Consider the following 12545-nt stretch of genomic DNA (forward strand, 5'->3'; position numbering starts at 1 on the left):
GAGAAACTTACAGAGAGGATACAATTCCTGGTTATAAAACATGTTCATCAAGCTGATGCTTTAATTACAACTTCTTTGGAGTTCAGAGTATGTTGTCTTTATTAATCCCCCTTCAAAAGTTTGAGTCACCAAAATAAAGCTGCAGGATTTAGGCACAAGGAGTTTTCTCTTGAGCAGTATGATATGTGAGGCCCTCTGCGCTATAGCTGCTGGTGTGCCTCGGGCTTTTCCAAGCCGAGAGCAGAGCCCAAGATGAGAGCAATGTGTATTTCAGGGTGCGTTTTTGCAGATGCTGTTTGGGGCATGAAGACAAATATAGGAGTGTTTAAATGCTGAGGACAAAGTGGAAACTCCACCGGGGAAGGAAAGCATTCCTGGTAGAAGTCTAAGTTAACTTGGATGTGTCATGACCCTATGGGCTTTACTCCTGGGGTTGTCTTCACAAAATGACCTGCTGGTGTCTTGAGAGTGGGGGAGGTCTCGGAAGACTGAGATTTCTTCTGGACATCAAAGAGGAATGATGAAACCAAAGGGAAACAACCCAAGGCAGACGAACGCAGTCATCTTGATATTCGTGAATAAGAAAGCAGAGTCTAATCAGATCTGTTCCCTCCTCCTTCCGTTTACCGAACCAGCACTAAGCAGGTTCCCCAAGATGCTTCATCATTCCCTGTGATTTGTCGTCCGGGCTCTTTTCTGCTGCACCCGGAATCCGCGTTCAGCAATTCTCTGGTTGAATCGTGCACTGCCAACCCCTCCGAGACCCCCCATGAGGCAGTCAGCACCCGTCTGCTCTCTCACCCGTCCCGGGCTGCGCTGTGGGCAGCGGGTAAGGGAGCCAACTAGCGGAAAACTTCCTTGCGGGAGATGACTGGGGTCTGCCCGCTTCCCCAGACCCCCCTCGCCAGGCCACACGGCTTTCACTAAAGTGGTGCTGCAACGATTGCAGGTTCTGAGCTGCAGAGACCCTGCGACCCGCAGCCACGCCTCCCCGGCACGGACCTGCGTCCCACGGAGAGCGCAGGGGACGCCGCCGCTGGCCCGGAGCTGCTGGCGGGCTCCGCCAGTGCAGGGCGACTTTGCGCCACGATGCTTTGTTTTCCTGCCGCAGGAACCCGAGGCGGGCTGTTTCCACCAGACTTGACCGGCCCGCAGCAGTAGCTATGGAAGTTGTGGCGGCACAGAGCGAGAAGGAACCGCTTGGGGCGGCGTCTTTTTTGGATGCTTTTTCTCTGCAGAGACTTCTTCCCTCCTTCTCGGGGTAAGTGGAACCTAGTTTGCAATAACAAAGGCGTAGCATTGAAGCTGATGAAAGGGGACGGCAGTAACACAAAAGGTTAATGTGCTAAGTTGTTTTACTTGGTGTTTGTGTGGCGGGGTCCCCCTTAACCTCCTCCCGCCCCAACAGTCCATTCCAAATACTCTGCAGTTCAGAAGTTGGACTTGATTCAGGACACTTTGGGGAGGGAGTGCTGGGATTATTTAATTAATTGATTATTTTGAGTTGTATCCCTCCCCAACTTTTGTCTACATTCTGAGAAAGCAGAAACTGAAGGTGAGAAAAAACCTCAAAGGTGGTGGTTGTTGTTGTTGGTGGGGTGGTGGTAGGGGTGTGGGGAGAAGCACCCAGTGATTTAGCAGAGAGGTGATCTTCAGGGTCAATGCAAGTCTTGACCCCACAGGAGGACTCTGCACCGCGATCCTTCTCCGTCACCCTGTAGATCCATTCCAAACCTCTCCAGCTTCCAAGCAACCTGCCTGCCGATGCTTTTCTGGGAGGGTTCTCCAGATCCTGATACAACTGTTATGAAAAACTGCAAACTGTCTCGTACACAGGGGATGCTCAATAAATGTTTGTTGATCGGCTGAATGATGCACCCTCAGGCTTTATTTTGTGTCTCAGAAATGTTCCTTGGACAGTGAACTAATTCCCTGATGTAGACCCCGGGGCATAAGGCTAGTCCAAGTCATTTTTAAATGAAGGGGCTGGAGTCTCAGATAACATCATGTTTAGATCTTCATTACCCATGAGAAACCATGAGACAGCTAGTTTTAGGGGCAGATCCATGGGCCCACTTGGGTTTGCATCTCCCCGTTGTGATCTTCGGCATTCATGTTCCTTTATCTCTGAGCTTTGATCTTCTCACCTGTAAAATGGGACCCGTTAGAGCTTCCTCAGAGGAAAGATCTGGGAAGATGCACGGAGAGAAGCATGAGAAGGTAAGGGGTGCATTCGATGGATGTCGGTCTTACATCCCCCTCCGCAGAGGATTTAGGACAGAGGTTATCTTTCTCTGTGGACAGCTCTCTGACTCGGATGCAAGCAAGAACTCAGCATCGCAGGGACCAGGCTGGAGCCCTCCGGCCCATGAGGAGTTAAGGAGAAAGCAGAGTGAGGTCTGGAGCCATTCTCAGGAGCTTACAAGCAGTGTGCCCTTGGGTTCTGGAGCAGAATTTACACACATACAGATGTCTCTGCTGGCGTGGCTACAGAAGCAGAAATTCCTTGTTTGTCTCATTTCCGTGTCCCATCGTCCTCTCTGCCTTCTAGTAGAGGAAAGCAAAGTGTGGGGACAGAGTCCCAGGGACGGTGGCTCTGAAGTGCCCTGGGGAACCTGAGCCTGCTCAGAAGGTCTGAGGACTCGGGTGGCATTGTCAGACTGGTACCAGTTTTTTTTTTTTTTTTTTTTTCTGAACAAGGGTCTGCCGAGAACTCCAGACTTCTACCTGACAGCCTGTAGTGTTAGTGACAAAGCACTTACCAACCAACCCTTCCCACAGATGACAGGGGACCTCTCTGGCTTTTGCCTTGGAACTCATAAACCTGAGTGTGACAGTGGGGAATAGATGATAAGAAAGATGCTGACAGTCTTTCTGTCAGAAGCCTCCAGGTGCCTAACTGTGGCACGCAGTTCGGAGAGCAGCTCCCAGGGTAGGGGTTTAGGACCACAGCAGGTAGGCTCAGGAACGAGCTGGGCAGTCTCTTTCTTTTGTAAGTGAAGGCAATGACAATCTAACCCCGCCTCATGGCAGTAGACAGTAAGCTCCTTGAAGGTGAGGTCAATGCGTACCTTGTTCTTGCACCTCGTGCAGTGATGGCACATAGAAAGGGTTCAAGGTATATGTGGACCGGACAGTGAGTGGACAGTAGTAACTTAAACTACTTCTTGTCCAGCCCTGCTTTAGGCAATTCATGCTTTCCCTTCGCAAGTATTTCTTGAGCATGTACTAAGTGCAAAGCTCCGTTGCTGGCCCCCATAGTAACTGCTAAACATTGTTCATATGGGTACTTCTAGTGGCCAGTTCAGCACCATCTCAGTCCACTCGGTTGTTCTGGAGACTTGGGTCCCACACAAGCCCTCGTGTAGCTTCAGGTGGGGCAATGAGAGTGGGGGGAGGGGAAACGCGCCAGGTTTAGCCTCTTTCCGGGGACAGGTCTGGAGGCCCTTCGCACCTGTACCGGCTGGGCCCTCGGACTCCCGGGGCCACCGCTTCCCGGAGCTGCCAGGGCTTAGCAGCTCCGCTTTCCTCTGGGGCGTCCTCTCCAGCCTCTTTCCGGCCTCGGCCTCGGCCAGGCCGAGCTGCAGGTAGCTGGGGAAGGGACAGGGCTGCGCCTAGGGAGCGAGCCTCCAGGCGGGGAGAGCGAGGCCAATGCTGAACGGTCCCAGAACAAAAGGCTCATGGCTGGCACCGGTCTCCTCCGAACGCACCGGGGACGTAGGTTCGGGGCGCAGGCGGGAGAAGCTGGCGCGGGAGGGGAATGGAGTGAAAAATGAAGTGAGAAAAGAAGGGGGGTGCGCCCAGGGTGGGAGCCGTGACAAGAGGTGACCCCAGGCAGCTGTCTGCGGCAGGGCCACCGCGGCTGTTCCTCCGCCTCCCGCAGCGCCTTCTAGGCAGCCGAGCGTGTCTCCGGCTGCAACTCCGCGAGCGCGCCGCGGCCGCCTCCACGCCCGCCCGCGGAGCCAGTAAGTACGGCGCGCCCGCCGCCCCGCCCCGCCCCGCCGCCGCTTCCCGCCGCCTGCCGCCGCTGCCGCGGGCAACTGGTCCTCCCTCCGCCCGCCGCTGCCTGGGCTCAGGCGCCCGGGGCAGAGCTCCGGCCCCGCGCCTCCGCCGCCTCCCGCTCTCCAGTACCCGCGAGGCTTCCGCAGCGCCAAGCGGGGAGGGTCCCCTCGCTGCGCGCTCCCCGAGTGCCGCGCCACCCTCACGTCCAATGGCTTTCGGGGGTGGAGAGTGGGGGGCGTCGCTGGAGGGCTAGGAAGCACCGCTGGGGTGGGGCATGTGCGCTCTGCGCCACCGAGCCAGGCTGACGTGCCTGCCCGAGCACGCGCCCGGGCGAGTGTGTGCGAGTGTGTGCCTGCGGGAGTGTGTGCACACACGCCTTCGGGGGCTGGAGTGACACTGCAGTGGGCTTCTCCTGCGCGCAGGCCCTCCGGCTGCTCGGCCCCCGACCCTGCTGGCATCGCCTCTGGGCAGCTTGGCGCTTTCGTCTTCACGAGCCTCCCTCTTCATCCTTCCCTCGTGGACCTTACTTTTCTTTTCCCCCAGAGGGCTGCTGCCGGCCACCCCTCAACCAGTGCAAGCACCCAAGCGGTCTCCAGTTCCCTCCCAAGCCAGTGTTTTCCACTTGTCTTTCCCTGGGGTTCCCCCGTGAGCCAGTCCCTCATCCTTGGAGATTGTTTTGTTGGACTGCTGTACGGAGGCGTGTAAGCTTGAGGACTTTATTCCTATTTTTATTCTTTTCATTTCCTCCCCATCTGGGCAACGGAGCAATGAAATTTCCAATCGAGACTCCAAGAAAACAGGTGAACTGGGATCCTAAAGGTTGGTATTTCCTACTTTTGTCTGCCTCGCCCTGCCTCCACTCCTGCGCGTCCGTGAGTGGAAGCGCTCTTGCTCCTGGCAGCGTGTGTCCTGAGGCAGAAAAATGAGCCTGGGAACTGCAGCGCGGGTGGGAGGAGGGCGGAGGCAGCGCGGGTTCCAAACCCAGATAGTGCCTGTCATTATCACATAGTCATTGTCCCTCCTGGATTGTTTCAAAAATCTATTTAAAGATCCACCAAGCCGGCTGTTTGGCTTGAGATTGCACCAAGTGTCGGTATTTGCTTTTGACTTTGTGTGTGCAGTCTGTGCATGTGTGTATGTGTGTGTGTCCTTTGTTTCTGGTGATCTTTGTCTCTCTGGCAGATGGGTGGGGTGCTTCCCCGTGGACCTAGGGCTGCGCTGCCTGCCCTGGGTGTCCTCGGTGGGAAAGGTTTCCTGGCAGCAAGTGGGACTCAGATCTGCAGCAGCGGTCCCTGGAGGTGGCCCTGCTTGTCGGGCATGTGTGGTAATGGAGCCCAGGGGGCCTTCCTGGTCTTCACTCAGTCTTATTACCCAATCAAGCAGCTAGTTTGGCTCTGGTCTGAGAAGGAAGAGGGGGTAGTGGTTTGTGAATAGGGTGGAGCTAGAAAGGACTGAGGAGGGGGCGGCACAAACAGTAGCGTGCTTGACAAGCTCCTAAGAATGTTGGAGAGTGTTTCCTCCACGCCAGAGATTCAGTCAGATTTGTGTGTGCCTAGCCCGCCACTGTGTCTGTAATTAGCATACAGATGCGCAGGCTCCTCCTGAGGTCCCGTGGGAGCAGAGCAAGTTGAAAGCTAGTGTCCAGTTTTGACAAGAATGCTCTTTACTTTGCCTGTTATCTGAAGGCTGTTTTCCACTATGACATATCTCTGTGTGTATTGGGGCTGAAATTTGTTTTTTTGTTGTTGTGTGTTCAGTGCATTTTTTTTCTCCAGACTGGAAAAGAGGAACCCGCCCATTTGTTAAGTAAATGTCTTATGAATTGACTGGCTATTGAAGAGAGAGTGAAGAGATATTGCCTATTTTCAACACTGAGGATATTATACCTTAAATATGACCCACACCTTCTCTTTTGTCTCTGGATCTCTGGAAGTCTGGAAGTGTGCCTGGGCTTAACAAAAAAATCCCTGCATAACATATTTATTGAATACCTACTACATACCAACTGCTGTCCCAGGTACTGGAGATGCAGTTAGAACAGCACGGACGGAAGCTCTGCCCTTTATTTGTAGTGAGGGAGACAGACCTAAACCAAACAGAGGCATGCAGAACGACAAGTTTCTGTATGTTCAACGAAGGGGAACCGAAGCATTTTAACCAAGTGTCTGATAGAAGAGATTGACAAGGATCGGGGAGATGGGTGGTGAGGGAAGGTGGTCAGACTTGTACTGAGACCTGGAGGATATGGAGGGATTATTTGACTTATGAGAATTGTTGCAGAAGAGAGAACAGCAGGTGCAAAGGCCCTGGAGGCAGAAGGAGCCTGTGTATTTGAGGAGCTTAAGGGAAGTTTCTATGGCTTGAGCAGAAAGCAAGGGAGTGTGTATTTCGAAGTATGACTGGGGGATCTATAGGTTCAGACCCCAAAGCCTCATGTTCTTGCCGGTAGAGTGTGATTGTGGCACGCAGAAAGAATATAGTCTTTATCTTTTAAAATTCTTTCTTTCTTTATTTTTTAAAATTGATTTTAGAGAGGCAGGGGTGGTAGAGAGAGAGAGAAACACCAATCTGTTCCTTTATGTACTGTGACCGGGGATCAAATCCACAACTTTTGTGTATTTATAGTCTTTATCTTAAGGCACTGAAGGGTTTCCAGCTGAGGAGTGACATGATCTAAACTAAGCTCCAAAACAAGTGCTGTGTAGCTCTTGTGGATGCGAAGGGCCGGAACCAGGGTGGCGTGGACCAGGAATGAAGTGAATGGAGGACAAGGAGTCTACAGGCTTTGAGTGAAGAATCTGTGGAGGGGGAGGAATTGGGATGACTGGGGCAGCAGCCGGGGCGGGACCAGTCTGGAGGGGAAGCTCATGAGTTCTGTCCAGGGCTTGCTCAACGGGAGATGTCCCTGTGTTAATGAAGAGGTGTGTCAAGTGGGCATTTGTCTGAAGAGTCAGGGCGGGATCTTCAAGGAACTCTGATAGGGGGGGCCTGTGGGGCTGCCTTTGTGAAACTTGCCTTGGCTTTTAACATATATTCCTATATGATGATCATTATATGTATGCATTTATGTCACTGATAAACACAGATGGGACCGCACATGTTAGAGCCTGACCCAGGGAGGAAGCAGGCAAGCAGCACCTTCGGTCACAACCACTGGTGCTGAAAGTGAACAGACCCTAGTAAAAATAACAACATCGAATGAGAAATCATTGCATGCCAGGTGTTTTATGCACATTATTTCCAACAGTCATTCTCATAACACTCATCTGGTGGTAGAAGTGTTATTGTCCCCATCTGACACCTGATTGCCATCAGGACGCCACTGAGCTGCCTTCATGCAAGATTGTTCCTGAAGGTGGGGGTGACAATAGTCTCTCCTAGCCAGGAGGGTATAGGCAGGAAGGGAGTGGGAAGTGAAGGTGACATATCTCACAGCTGTATAGAACCGTATGCCAGGCGCTATGTGGTATTTTAATGCATTAAATAAATAAATTATTAATCAGTGATTATTTAATTATAAGGTTAATTTAATCTTATTTTTATCTAATCTTATAGTAACCTACTATCCCTATTTTGCAGTTGAGGGAACTGAGGAACTGAGAGGCTGAGTGACTTGCCCAAGGTAACACAGATAGTAGGTGGTGGGGTTGGACTAGAAAATGGGCCCTTAAACACTCTTCAATGCTATCTCTTAAGTTACTGGGGCCTCTGGCTCTTACCCTGTGAGGTTCCCAGAGCTCAGGGACAGGAGAAGCTTGTTTCCAGGAGAAAGAGAGAAAGAGAGGAGGGAAAGGAGGAATAGCAGGAGGAGGAGTGTGGGGGGAGGCAGGCAGATGGTGAATCAACCTTTCCCGCAGATTCCTTTCTCTCCTAACCCCTCTGGCTAGAGACAGTCTCTACGAGGTGGACCAGTCACTGGCCCCCAGACAGAGTTTGGGTCTGCCCTTTGGAGGGTTGCATTTACACAGGCCCAGTGTGTTTAGCAGGACAAAGAAAAAGAGGAAGCTAACATCAGGCCAGGAAAGTGTAGGGATGGGTTTACACGAAACGGGCTGTAGGCTTTGGGGATTCACAGATTTGAACTTTAGGTGGAAGCACTTCGAGACTGTGGAAGGAAGTTGTAATTATGATGTTTTGCTTATAGCCCCATTACCTGACGATTTAATGTTTTAGCACAAAGTGAATGTGGATTGAGAACAGATTGGTTTTGATTGCACTTGGGCGAATTAAGCGAAACACCATCAAGAGGGTTAGGTGTAAAAATAAGACCTAGAGGTAAAATTATTCTCTGGTGAGCTCTGGCCTTCCTCCCGTTGTAAAGCTAAGCCCTTAACAAATAGTCACTGTTTGTGTAGGACCTTCAGAAGAGTAGATTGACACTAAGTTTTAACTTCCATAATAGAATTTATGTGTATTATAATTTGCTGGGATGACTTGATGATTTTCTGCTAAAAACTGGGATTGGCTTGCTGGCTTTCTGTATGTTAAGGGCTTTTAAAAGCTTTCTGTATGTTAAGGGCTTTTAGAAGTAAAATTAGCAAACAATATTCACACAATCTGAGAGAAGCAGCTCAATATTGTTCAAAAAACTCTGGATTTGAGTGTAAAAGAGTTTGTAGAATGAGCTGTGGCGGTAATAAGCTGTGTGACCTTGGGCTGCTCATTTAGTCCCTTTGGGCTTCACTTCCTCCTACACACAAGGGAGACATTGACATGGCCTCTTTGACCCCATTTCTTCAACTTCCCCCCTTGATCTGACCTTTGGGCCACTTGGCTTCCTTCTGTTCCTTATATAGAGCACACTCGTTTCTGTCTCAGGGCCTTTGCACTTGCACTTTCCATAGCTGATAATGCATGTTCGTATGGCTGATTGTTTTCCACCTTTTGAATCTCAGCTCAAATGTCTGCTCATTAGTAAAGGGCTTCCCTGTGTCTTCCAAAGACCTTTCCTCTTCTTTCCCTGCCCTGTCACTTATATCACCTGTTCAGTGGTCTTCCTGGCACTTGTCATGATCTGAAGACACTCATGTGTCCTCGCTAGCATGTGAGCGCCACGAGTAGGAATTTCCCTGCCATAACCCCAGTGCTCAGAGAAGTGCCTGGCACGGAGTAGTAAGTAACTCAGTAACCTTTCGCTGAATGGATGGGCGGATGGAGGATGGATTGGAGAGGGCCTCCAAGGTGTCAAGCGGGATGGGGATTCCAGGATTCCTCTAAGCTGCAAACGGCAAAGTACCAATAAGGAGAAGGGAAGTCTGTCTCAAAGGACACCAGTGTTGCCTGCCTTGCAGGCTCCCAGCACACTCTTCCTTGTGTTTCTGGTCACCAGGAGTGAAGGGCCTGGTTGGGCACGAGGTGGGGGCGGTAGGTGAGCCAGCAGACATGTGCTTGGTGCCTAATGAATAGTCTGGCTCCTGTTGTCCATTGGTGTGGAGCTGCAGAGCGGAGACTTGATTTAAAGCTGCGTTTTTAGTGCACACTCTAATACAAAATTCCAGAGAGTCCTGTATTGTATGTGTGTAGTGCCTTTCAGTTTACAGAACACTTTTTACAAACTATCTCACTCGTTCTTTAAGCAGCCCTCTTTTTTTTTTTCCTTTTTGTCAATTTTGGAGTTCTAGATTTACTGCTGGCAGTAGAAGGAGTAAATGACTTATTTGGGGGTCCGCGGCGGAAAACAGGCAGAGCTGGGGCCAGCCCAGGCCTCCTGATGCTCATGTCCAGGCAGTTTCTCTCAAATGTGCCTTCCTCTCAAGCCCTTGCTCGGTGCACACTCTTCCGTTCCTCCTTATTCAGAAGTGTAGTAGAGGTTTCTCTGAAAGACTGAGAGCAAAAAGGCTCTCAGTTGATCGCTGAGTCCTTAGTCGATGGCTGTCTCCTGTAGGATGTGTTTGCACTGGCCTCACACATCCCAGGAATTCGGGTGGAGACTCTGGGATCCCACTTCTCTCCCCACTAAGAGGAGATTTCAGTCCCTCGCGAATGTGAACCGTGCTCAGCTTGCAGGGCCGCTCGACTGCTATCTTTATTAATGTGTTTCTAATTTATTATATATAGCTTAGGTTTTCTGGAAAGGAAGACACTGTTTGGATTTAATATCCCACTTTCAGGAGATCAGCTTTCCAAATGGGATGATTAATGTGCCAACGTCACCACACTCATCCTAGAAAGTCCAGGGGATTGATGTTCCAGAGACTCTCTGAGCCAAGACTCGGATCAGGTCTCTATTCCTGCGGCGTCTAGGGGAGCTTCAGCATCTTTGGTCAATCCCAGTGATTTCTGGGTAGAATTAAGACTAGGGAGGGAGATTTTTTTTATTTTACCCATTTCCAAAACATCTGGGCTTTGGCTCTGTGTTCGTCTGCTCAGACTGTCATAACAAAGTGCTATAGACAGGGTCGCGTGAACAACAGAATTTCTTTTCTTATAGTTCTGGAGATTGAAAGTCCAAGATCAAAGGCTGGTTGGGTTGATGTGTGGGGAGGGCTCTCCTCTTGGGTGACAGATGGCCACCTTCTCGCTGTGAGCTCACATGGTGGAAAGAGTGTGCTCTGGTGTCTCTTCCCTGCTCTTAAAGGGCACCAGCCCTATTGATAAGGGCCCCGCCCTTATGACCTCATTTAATCTTAATTACCGCCTAAAAACCTTCTTTCTAATACATTAAACCTACATCGGAGGTTAAGGTTTCAACATGAGTTCTTTGGGACACAGGATTTAGTCCATAGCAGTCTCTAGATGAGTATTATCTTAAATCAAAAGCACTTAAAAAATTCAATCCATATCTTGTCCCAAGTTGGGAAACTTCAACAACCCCAACTGAGATGTGGGGTAAAGTGTATCTAATATAGGTGCGGAGCTAGGGACTTACTGTTGGCAAGAGAAATGATTTTTATTTTTTTGAGATAGTGGATTCCTTTTACTTTTAGTCCACGGGGAATTATGGAAGGAGTGTTTATTGATGCAGCAGAGGGAAGCCATTTTATTGATAGTGATGAGGAGTTTTCAGCTTGGGCAGCTCCCTCAGCTGATGTAGCGAGGTGCATACAGGTGACTCTTTTTTTTTTTTTTTTTTTTTGCTGTAGGTAGACACTGTCCTGAAGGACACTGGCTGTGTGACCAGACAGGGTTAGAGTTGATTGGGAGCTCAGACTTGGTTACGGAGTCTACCTAAACATGGTGCCAGCACCGTGGTGGAGATGCCCAGGTGGCAGATTTCTTACGGAGGAGAGAAAAAAGATGTTCAAAGTCAACCTGCCTAGTCTTACTTCTACCCTGCAGTCCCTGGGGTTGGCGAAAGGATGAAACTCCCCTAGACACCACTGGAAAAGAAGCAGATCTTAGCTCAGCCTTCGGAGCATCGTATTCTTTCTGGAGGTCAAAGGGCTCGTCGCCTTTGAGCTCTGGTCCTAGTGATACTCTCAGTGGAAACTTTGCTGTTTTTCTGTGTCAGGCTTATTACTGTTACCCAGAATGGAGAAACAAACATCTCATGTTTACTCTCTAGAACATTAATTTGTGATTTACAGACAAAGTTTGAGATGCATTTCTCCCTCGTAAGTGTTGGAACTGATTGCTCTGAATTGAAATGAAGTCAGACTTTCTGACCCTCTGTTGTAGCTGAGGTGGGGGTGTGGGCCTGAACCAGGGGCGAGGGAGGGGGTGACTAGAGGAATGTACCCTCTTCCTTCTCCGTTCTCAGAGCCGGGGGAGCTGGGGAGCTGGGCATAAGAGGTTGTATGGAGGAGTAAGTGGGGAGGGTGTCAGGGCACTCAGTTTCCATACTGCCAATAACTGTGATGGCATTACTTCTCTTTTCCATGGAGGACATTTTGAAGCACAGGGGAATGGTGGAAAAACATAAGATCTGGAGAGTTAACCACTGTCATACATAAACCATATGATCACATTGAACTTAACCTTGCTTTTCTATTCCTCCTTCCCTCCCTTCCTTCCTCCCTTCCTTCCTTCCTTCCTTCCTTCCTTCCTTCCTTCCTTCCTTCCTTCCTTCCTTCCTCCCTCCCTCCCTTCCTTCCTTCTTACCTTCCTTCCTTCCTTCTTTCCTTACTTCCCCCTTCCTTCCTCCTCCCTCCCTCCCTCCCTCCCTTCCTTCCTTCTTACCTTCCTTCCTTCCTTCTTTCCTTACTTCCCCCTTCCTTCCTCCTCCCTCCCTCCCTCCCTCCCTCCTTCCCTCCCTTCCTTCCTTCCTTCCTTCCTTCCTTCCTTCCTTCCTTCCTTCCTTCCTTCCCTCCTTCCCTCCCTCCCTCCCTCCCTCTTCCCCTCCCTTCCTTTCCCTCCCTCCCTCCCTCCCTCCCTCCCTCCCTCCCTCCCTCCCTCCCTTTCTCCCTCCCTCCCTCCCTCCCTCCCTTCTTTTCCCTTCTTCCTTCCCTTCCTTTCTCCCTCCCTCTCTCCTTCCTCCCTTCCTTTATTCCCCCTCCTTCCTTCTTTCTTTCCCTTCTTATTTCTACAGAAATCTGGCCTCAATTTCTATTTCTTATCCAAAAGATTCTAGTTTTTTAATTCCACTTTCCAATAGGAAGGGTGAG

The 12545-nt window shown here is 50.4% G+C and overlaps 1 protein-coding gene across 2 annotated transcripts in view; it reads left to right on the forward strand.

Annotated features, from left to right (window-relative positions):
• The first annotated feature begins 1087 nt into the window (after nt 1–1087).
• Nucleotides 1088–12545, forward strand: part of KCNK10 (potassium two pore domain channel subfamily K member 10) — a 133590-nt gene continuing 122132 nt past the window's right edge. The window contains exon 1 of one of the 2 annotated variants that reach the window (XM_066275504.1): nt 1088–1261. In XM_066275504.1, coding sequence (XP_066131601.1) covers nt 1222–1261 — 40 coding nt within the window. In that variant the 5' untranslated portion in view covers nt 1088–1221. Of the gene's footprint in view, nt 1262–4342; nt 4822–12545 lie in introns of those variants that run through there. The other variant, XM_066275502.1, reaches the window with a different exon arrangement.

This window comes from Saccopteryx bilineata, chromosome 4, assembly GCF_036850765.1.
Source record: "Saccopteryx bilineata isolate mSacBil1 chromosome 4, mSacBil1_pri_phased_curated, whole genome shotgun sequence".
In the NCBI taxonomy this organism is placed as follows: domain Eukaryota; kingdom Metazoa; phylum Chordata; class Mammalia; order Chiroptera; family Emballonuridae; genus Saccopteryx; species Saccopteryx bilineata.